The 9,751-nt window shown below is 38.7% G+C and overlaps 1 protein-coding gene across 2 annotated transcripts; it reads left to right on the top strand.

Moving 5' to 3' along the window:
- The first annotated feature begins 1,020 nt into the window (after window positions 1–1,020).
- Window positions 1,021–9,393, top strand: LOC110804229 (protein PHYTOCHROME-DEPENDENT LATE-FLOWERING). 2 transcript variants are annotated; one of them, XM_022009789.2, is made up of 13 exons: window positions 1,021–1,394; window positions 2,193–2,265; window positions 2,363–2,427; window positions 2,539–2,622; window positions 2,900–2,980; window positions 4,096–4,257; window positions 4,340–4,438; window positions 4,540–4,738; window positions 4,843–5,839; window positions 6,647–6,858; window positions 6,940–7,082; window positions 7,305–7,343; window positions 7,432–9,393. In XM_022009789.2, the coding sequence occupies exons 1-13, from the start codon at window positions 1,254–1,256 to the stop codon at window positions 9,076–9,078; spliced, it is 3,942 nt and encodes a 1,313-aa protein (XP_021865481.1). In that variant the 5' UTR covers window positions 1,021–1,253; the 3' UTR covers window positions 9,079–9,393. The 2 variants fall into 2 exon arrangements, with proteins under 2 accessions (XP_021865481.1, XP_021865486.1); XM_022009794.2 differs by having other exon boundaries at window positions 2,196–2,265.
- The last annotated feature ends 358 nt before the right edge of the window (window positions 9,394–9,751 follow it).

A 9,751-nucleotide genomic window follows, 5' to 3' on the forward strand; every position in this document is an offset into this window, starting at 1 on the left:
TAGCTTATATAATTAAGTTCAAATAAGAAATACCAAGTATAAATAAATACGAGTAAATAAAACACGCTTAATAACTTTTTTTTTTTGAAAAGTTAAAAACAATAGTACATTATGAGCCTCTCCGCATGAGGGTGATTCTAAGTAATCACTGTCTAAAATGAAAAGCAATTGGGGACTATTACAAGATTCGATACTCATGGTGTTGCTAATTAAGTGACCAACATTTGCGCTCGGTTAGCTTCTCGGTAGACGTGTTTAATATATCAATTGTCGAAGAAGATGAGGATATCCTTATCTTGGATGATGAAGTGAAGCTTCAACGGGATACTTCGAGTTCCTTTTACTGCATTGATAACCAACAAATTGTCTCCTTCAATACTTAGATGATTGATGTTGCCATGAAAGCTTGTTCAGATTATAAGTGTGAGCACTGATCAAGGAGTCGTTGTCGCGAAAAATAAAGGCAACAGTTGCTGATGAAGTTTTACAGGATCCTTCAAAATTGAGCTTAAACATGCCCAGTGGAGGTGGGTACCATCGAATTAGTATAGGATGAGTGTGGGTAACTGTTTTGTGTGCGTGTGTGTGTGTTAAGTTGATGCAGGTCAACGCTTAATACTTAGAAACTTGTAACACGAGCATGTACTTGAACTTGCAAGATGCAATCAAGGTTATCACTCATTAAGTATGCCAATTGTTATTTATTTTTTTTGGTTATTGAAAGTAATATAAATTTAGATTGAATCATCAACTAAAATATAGTCGTATGTATATAGTAATCTTGTTCATTTTGAGAACTGATAACAAAAATTTGAAAACTCCGTCCTATATCGTTTTTTGTTTTTGATAAATAAAAAACCAAAATGTGAAATTTGCAGAAAAGTAATTTCAAATTTTTTATTATCAGTTTTTAATCCAAAATTATTATTATGAGTATGACTACTTTTACTTCATGATTTAATCCAATTGGTAATGAAACCGAACAAGGCCTAATCTAATCGGATTGTGTAATCGGACGTTTGCCCCATTTGGACATTCACAATTCGTAGTTCGTATTCTCCTTTTTATTTCGCTCTCTCCTCTCTTCCCCGTCACTTCATCACACAAGCGCTCTCTCCTTCTCCAAATCACTCTGAATTTCCCCCCAAAATCCTAAAACCCAGATGTTGTTACTTCAATTAACCCCGAAATCTCCAATTTCCGACTAATATTCACGATCAAATCAAAACCATATAAAAACCCCTCTTTTCAAAATGGGGGTTTCCTTCAAAATTTCTAAGAGAGGAACCAAGTTTAAGCCGCCGAAGCCTGTGATCTCGGAGTCAACTCTCGACATTGAAGATGGTCAACACTCGCTCGAGGCTACTAGAATTCCCTCCAAAGTCGATTCTGCTGTAAGCCCCTTTTTAGTCATTTACAATTTCCCCAATTCCCATTATTCATCATTAGCAGCAAATTTTGCTCTTTTTTGTTTCAATATACTTCTTTGATTTTCGTGGGGTTTAGGTTGGTTTTATATGAGAATTCAATTAATTGGGGGTTAGTTGATTCCTAATACTGGGTTTAACTCCCTTCTGTTTTCATATTTTTTGGGTTTTTTTGGTAAAGATCGCACCTTTATTTGTATAATTGTCGGTTAATACGTGAATATCAATCAGTGGATTTATTTCCGTCATACTTTTATTTTTTCGGATGCATTATGCTACGCTACATGTTCTCGTTAATTCGTTATGCTCTCGAGTGTAGGATCTAATTTGCGGGGTTGGAGGTATGAGAGTAAAGGTTTGAAATTTATTGCACATTGGGTAGCAACTAGGAGCAGCGAGCTTTGAATTTGTGGCTTGATTTTAGGGTATGCAATTCAAATCTATCTGAGATTAATTTTGTGGGATCTGCTGATATTAGTTCAATTATCACATTGTTCTCTTTCAAATTGATTTATTCCCCTGGTAAGGTTTTTTAGGTAGAATTAAAGCAGCCAGTTGCTGTAATTGATCTATAATGGTAATGGTTTCACCACTCATAACATCTCTTGCATTAGTTGGGAGGATCTCATTGAGTTAATGCGCCGAAAGTATTACGTATAAGTAATGGTATCAGTGGCTTATATATGTTTTCTCATTCTCTGTACATATGTTTATGCCTATTGATTGAATCATACAATAAAGTATACTTTGATATCTTGAATGAAGCAGGGGAAAGATGAAGATGCAGTTGGACTTTCGGGTTCATCCATGTCATCTGGAAGACATCACGTTTCTGCTGGTAGGACCTTAGGAGGCAAATTATGTAATTTCATTATAGTAGTGCTAATGGTAGTCTCTATCCAAGTTTATGAGGTTCGTTTCTTTTATTGTTTCAGAAGATGAAGTTTCCTTCATTTTGAATCTCTACCCTGATGGATATTCAATTGGAAAGCCCACAGAGGTTTGTTTATTTTTTTAAAATGCTTTCTGCTTATTATATTTGATCATCAATATTTCTCCCGTTCAATGTGTAGTAGTCAAGCACATACTGATTATGCTAATATGTTTTTAGAATGATAGTGGGATTCATGCTGCCTTTCAAGAAGGTTCAAAGATGTTACATCCTTATGATCGGACCTCGGAGGGTCTCTTCACTGTATGTCGGCTCTCCTTTTCAATTCTCTTATAAACATTTCTCAGTAAAAAAAAAACCCTTAGAAAGATAAAAAAATATCTAATTATTTAGTGCATCTTCTTTTCCTAGAGTAGTGGTTCTTTTAGTTGTACATTTTAACATTTTACATCTCATGAATGGTGTACTACAACACTATTTTTTCAGTTCTTGACTAGAATGGTTTCTGGAGGACTTGAATATAAGCTACGTAATTCATATTATGAGAACTGACATTTTTATATTTCTATCTTACGTGGAGGCCATCGAGTCTGGTCGGTTGCCTGGCAGTATTCTGGATGAAATACCGTGCAAGTATAATGAAGGTGCACTCACATGTGAGGTGAGTAACCTTTTTTTTTAGTGCTATGTTAAACTTACTTTGTACCATCAAAAAGATATTGAGATGTGCATGAACATAATGCTGCTATTACAAAGGAATGGAAATGAGATGTACATGTCTGGGTGATTCTGCTGTCACCTTTCCATTGGTGTCCATGTCCACCTTGATGTTGCTTTATTCAGTCGGCAATTGATGGTTTCTGATGTTATTTTGTACATCCTATTGTTTAACTCTCCTTTTCAGTTATGACCTTACCCTATGCCCTTAATTTTCTCACTAGAAAATGTATGACGCAAGTGAATAAAAAGACGGAACCTGATGGGCTGACAAATCACCACCCTTTTTCTGTACATGATAGAATTACACACAGTTCAGTCCTTGATTTTGCAAAATGTATTTTTTCTGTTTTAAGGAGATAAAAGGGAGAATATCCTCTCTTTCAATCTTCTTTATATATCAAAGCATGTGTACTTTTTTTTTTGCTGACCTCTTGGAACTAGTGATAGGAAATTACAAAGTCAAACATGGTCTATGCATGGGCGATTAAGCTTCTTTACTAGTTCTGCTTTGTTTTCTTGAGGACTGTCTGTATCTTCCTATTAAAAGGCATATCCTTCCAGAATACTCCATGCAGTGGCAGTTTGTTGTGTCATCGTGCTAGAGGAAATCCATACGGGAAAATGCTAAACTCTAATAGCCATAGAACCCTTTGAAAAACTACGTTAGTTGTTCTACCTTTGAGCTAAATTCAAAACGTTGCTTTTTACCAACAAAGAAATGAAAATATTTACAAAAGGTAATGTCTCGTAAAATAAAACTATTTAAATACTAGGCTTTATTCACGTGCGATGCACGAGTTACATACTCTTTTCTGTTGTTGTACAAGTATAAACTTTAAAACATACTCCGTATATATTGTGTATGACCCTTGAGAATAAAATTTATACTTCCATAAGGGCACCAGGCAAGATAGTGATGATTTGGATAAAATCTTAGATTCACCACCTAAGAATTATTTTTCGAGTGGCGAATTTATCATGAAACATTTCATGGATTTGACTGTATTAATCTTACAGTGAACACTGTGATTAAGTACTGATTACAATTATCTGCAGGTTCGCGATTACCGAAAATGCATCTCTGATTCCAAATCCAATATTCCATCAAGTAATGGTATTGCAACTATTACCAAGGTGCGTCTAAAGATGTCCTTGGAGAATGTTGTGAAGGATATTCCATTAATGGCTGATGATTCCTGGACTTATGGGGATTTGATGGTAAGATATTTGTCATAAGGATTTTCTCTGAAAATTGTGTTTGTGTCCCTTGTGAGTTTGACCTGTTTGTCACTGGATATAGGAAGTAGAGTCACAAATACTAAAAGCACTGCAACCAAAGTTGTGTCTTGATCCAAAGCCTAAGTTGGACCGGCTTTGCAAGAATCCAGTTTCTTTTAAGGTAGATGTTCTAAAATGAATTCAGTTTGAGCTTTTAAGTATTTCAGTGCACATCTGGAACTGAGAAATCTGGTGGGCTGACTTCCTTTATCTTTATTTCAGCTTGACTTGGGTATGAGGGGATTGCGAAAGAGGAGATTGAGACAAATTCCAGAAGTTACTGTTACATCAAATAATCGGCCACACGGGAAGAAAATCTGCATAGATCAGGCACCTGAAAGTTCAAGCTACAGGATTGGAGAGCTGGGGCCAACATCAGGTGATGTGATGCTACATGTCCAAGATAATATAGCTACTCAAGGTATTAGTCCTAATTAGTTGTTAGGTTCTGTAATTTTCTGCAAAATGCTTCAAGTATTTTTCTAGTGCTGTATTATACTTCTGAGCTTTTAAATTATCAAGCAGGGATTGGGAACCAGAGACATATGCACGATCCTATTTTGAACGCGACCGGAGCCTCACCTGCTGGTCAGGATATGCCAATTTCATATGCTGATAATATGAACTCGACTGTTCTTGGGAAAATGGAAGGTCAAGAAGTGCAGTTGTCACCGTATTCCAATCTTGCTAAGAGGGCAAGGCTTGGATCTGGAGGTTCTGATGGTGTTCAGCACCAGCAAATTGGCTCTTTTATGGATGGCCTTCAAGTATCAGATGTGCAATGGAGGAATCAATTTATGCAACAGCAACCAAATGCAAGAGGGTTCCAGTATGCTAATCCTGGCTTGCAAAGGTATCCACAGCTAGCTGGTGAGGGGATCGCCAGTCACAATGGTGTGAAACTGGAGAAGGCAGACCCCAGTTTTGTCAAGACTGATATGCAGATGATGGAAGTTGAAGGTAGTCACATGGACCCTAGACTCCAACAAAGGTTTCAGCAACATCCGCTCATGAGACAAGGCATTCAACAGGCAAGCTGGAGTAATCTCAGCCAACCAGTTGAGAAAGATTTTAAAAAGGAAGATCAATTTCAAAAGAGAAAATCAATTCAGAGTCCGCGCCTTTCTGCCGGTGCTGCAGCTCAGTCACCATTAACAGCGAAACCTTCTGAGGTGTCTTGTGGTTCAATGGGGACACCTTATGCAGTTTCTTCAGCTGCTGCCTTTGGACAATTTCCAAGAGAAAAATCAGTTGTCACATCAAATCCAGCAGGTGTTCGCAGTGCATCAATAACATCAAGTGCCAATGATTCCATGCAACCTCAACATCAGGCACAACTTGCAGCAAAGAGAAGATCAAATTCCCTTCCCAAGACCCCGTTAATAAGTGGAGTTGGTTCTCCTGTCAGTGTCAATAATATGGGTGGTCCAATGAATGCATCTAGCCCATCTGTTAGTACCCAGCAACCAGCTGACCCATACACACTTGAGAGGTTTGCGAAGATTGAAATGGTAGCTATGAGGTATGAGTACTACACTAGTTGTTCATTTAGGTTTTGAACTAAAGGTTTTTTTAGTGGATTTGCCTGCTTTGTAGGATTTAGAATCTTCCTGACATGAAGTCATGACTTAATAGGTTTTTTTTTGTAGGTAGTACTTAGGGATAGTTGTGGTTAGCATTTGATTGATTCCTCAGTGTCCTTTTAGCTCAAATTTCAGTGGTCTTGTTAAAGGCTGTGAAATGCTGTAAAAAGTTATAAGACATTTACTGAGATACTGCTGAAATCCTTGTCATGCAATTTTTACTTTCATAAGTTAACTTTAGGTTATCTTCTTTATTCTGTATACTTTACGTGGATCAATTGCCTTTCCAGAATTTGCTTCTTGCCTGTTGTTTCTAAATGTCTGAAGAGGCATTTAACCCCATCTTTCCTCATATTTTCACTTATTCCCTGTTTTCCGCTTTTGTTTATGTGCAAATTGGATGTTGTGGATTGTTGTTGAAAATTTAAGTGTATGAGACTACGAGATGAAGTGTGACAAAAGAGAGAATTGAAATACTTACGATTTTACGAATCTAAGCGAAGTATAGTTTGATAATTTTAGTTTTATACAAACCGAAAAATACCCCTCCTTCCAACGACGATAATCATAAAACTGTAATTATCTGCATCTGTAAACCTGTTAGTGGTATTTAAGAGAAGTTCCCTGCACAGTGTATACTTTTGGGGAAGCTCAGCTCATTGAATTCTTTGGCCTGTTCTGCATTAGTTCGTGTTCTGGTTTTCTCATCTTATTCTCAGCTTACGTAGAGCTTGCTTTTATTGCAGGCATCAATTGAACCGTAAAAAGAATAATAAGGTTGATGAATACCCTATGAGACAACGGTCATTTTCTTCTACACAGGAACTTCATAAAACTCTTTCTAAAGCTTCTAATGAGGAGTATGTGAAAGATGAAACATCTACCAGCTTGTCAAATTCGGTGGTTGGTGGGAGCGTGAATGTGTGCAAGATAAGGATCTTGACTGTGCAGCCACAAGGTTTGGTTGTTTATACAGACTCACTTACGTGTACCTGTTTTTCTTCTGTATTACGTGGACTTATAATTCTCATTCTTGCAGCGAATATGCTTCCAGTTCCAGTAAGAACAAGATTGATCATGTCCGAGAAGCCAAACGATGGTACTGTAATGATGCATTATGGAGAATTAGAAGTCGCAGATTGTCTCAATGCAGAAGATCACTTGCCTTCACTACCCAATACTGTGAGTATCTTATGCTTGCATTGTTTTCTTTTATCGAGTTTTATTGTTGTACCTGCTGGCGAAATATTGTCTCTGGGGTTTATATATATATCTGGTTCAGGAGGTTACCACTAAAATTTTCAACTCTGAAACGTTTCTTAAGCTCGTTAGCTCAGTGATATACTTTGTTTGTGAACTTAAAACTTCCTGTAAACTAACTATGGTTCACAAATTTTATGACAGCATTTGGCGGACTTGCTTGCAATGCAGTTTTGTACTTTGGTATGTGACTTGTCAAATTTGATTTTTAACAATGCATATTCTACTTTATTTGTTTTCTGTTGTTACTTGATATGAACCGTTGATGCAGATGAATCGTGAGGGCTACTTCACAGATGATCAAGTCCAACCTAGACCACCCCGTAATACTATTCCTTCAAATAGTCAACCTAACACACCTGCAGTCAGTTCTAATAATTCAGCGGCTGATATGCAGCAGCAGCAATATCCAGAATCAGGGTCTGGACAGAAAACATCAGTGGAAACCAAGCCAAACATTTCCAACTCCGCTCTGAATTCAACCTCGAATGTCATGTCAAGCTCTGGAATGCTCCCTCCTGGAAATTCACAAGCCTCACAGATGTCTCAGGCACATTTGTCTGGAGCCACAATGCCATCTAGAATGCAACAAATGGACCCGCAACAACCACTTCAGCAACTACAACAGCCCCAACAGTCGCAGCAATTGCCACTTCAAAATCAACCATCTTTGATGCCACAACAGCCACAGTTCCAGCGCTCTCCCCTCGTGTTACCAACCAATTCAATGCCGCAAATGAACACATTTGGGCAGGGTGCAAGCTTGCCATTGGGTAATCACATTGGTAATAAGCCTTCTCCTCTACAACTTTTGCAGCAACAACAACAGCAGTCACAGGCCCAGGCCCAAGCTCAAGCCCAAGCCCAGGCCCAATTGCAGCGCAGGATGATGATGGGGCTTGGGCCTGCTATGGGTATGGGGAACATTGGCAACATGGGTCTTGGGGGATTGGCTAATGTGATGGGGATTGGTGGAACAAGAGGAATGAGCGGAGCTGGAACCGCACCAATGGGTCCTATTGCAGGGATCGGGGGCAACATGGGGCAGAACCCAATTAACATGAACCAGGCAAATGCGATAAGCCAGCACCTTCGTTCTGGAAGTATTACCACTCAGCAAGCTCAAGCAGCGTTTGTTGCTCAGCGTTTAAAGCTGTTGCAACAACAAAGAGGTATGGTGGGAGGAACTCAATCTGGTATAGCTGGTATGTCAGGTGGTGTCCGACAGATGCAGCCAGGCTCTTCTGGACTCTCAATGCTGAGCCAATCTCTGAATAGAGGAAACATCAGCCCGATGCAACGGACTGCAATGGGCCAGATGGGCACGGCCAAATTAATGCCAGGTATGAATATTCCGATGAACCAGCAGCAGCAGTTGCATATCCAACAATTGCAGCAACAACAGCAGCAACAGCAACAAGGCCAACAACAACATCAGCAGCAGCAGCAGCAACAACAACAACAGCAGCAACAGCAACAACAGCAACAACAGCAGCAACACCAACAACAGCAACAGCAACAACAGCAGCAGCAACACCACCAACAACAGCAACAACAGCAACAACAACAACAACAATTGCCGCAGCAGCAGCACATGCCCCAACAAGAAGCCAGCTCCCCTCTGCAAGCTGTGGTTCCACCCCAGCAGGTGGGTTCACCTTCAACACTTGGAATGCCGCAGCCAATGAATCAACAGGTTACACAACAGCAGGCCAGCCCACAACAAATGGGGCAACGGACTCCAATGAGCCCACCGTTGAGTTCGGGGCACATGCATCCAATGGGTAATGCTAATCAAGAGGCATGCCCTGCGAGCCCGGCATTAAGCTCTCAAACCCTAGGCTCTGTTGGGAGCATAACAAATTCTCCTTTGGACTTGCAAGGAGTGAACAAGAGCAACTCTGTCACTAATACATAGTTGATACTTAATGTGCTTCATTTTTTCAATGATTCTCACTTGCTGTGTATGACCGATGCTGAGAGATCTCAGAGTTATGTTTTAAATTTTATTTTTTTTGACATATGCATCTGAGAGTTCTGGTAGTTTGAGTTAACCTAGGATTCAACAATAACCTGTAGTGCAGAGTCTGTATAAATCATTTTTCAGTTTTTTTTTTTTTGGTTCAATGTAAATATTCAGGGAGCAGTTCATTTGGTATCACTTGGTCGGTTGTCAATATAAAAAATAATGTTAGAAATATAGCAAAGATTTTGTTTAATTTATTTTGACTTATTGGCCTTTGTAATACCCCAAATAGATTTATTTTTTTTAATTATCGCAATCCTTGAATATAGTTGCTCAAGAGTTAAGACATAACAGTTTGATAAGTAAATGTTGTAAGAAATAGGATTAATCCTTTACTATATAAGGCAACTTTTGAGAAGTTTGGTCTAGACATTAAAAAAAAACATAACAAAACTAAAGCATGTATAGCATGCATTAGTATATTATACATGACTTACAACATTCGATTACTTACATTACTTCCTCACAAAATCCTGGGTAAAACAAGCAGAGGGTGTCAATTTATGTAATGTAAACAGAAAAAAGAGGGAGGACATCACCACATAATTACAAGAATAAATTCTTT

This window comes from Spinacia oleracea, chromosome 1, assembly GCF_020520425.1.
Source record: "Spinacia oleracea cultivar Varoflay chromosome 1, BTI_SOV_V1, whole genome shotgun sequence".
NCBI classification, from domain to species: domain Eukaryota; kingdom Viridiplantae; phylum Streptophyta; class Magnoliopsida; order Caryophyllales; family Amaranthaceae; genus Spinacia; species Spinacia oleracea.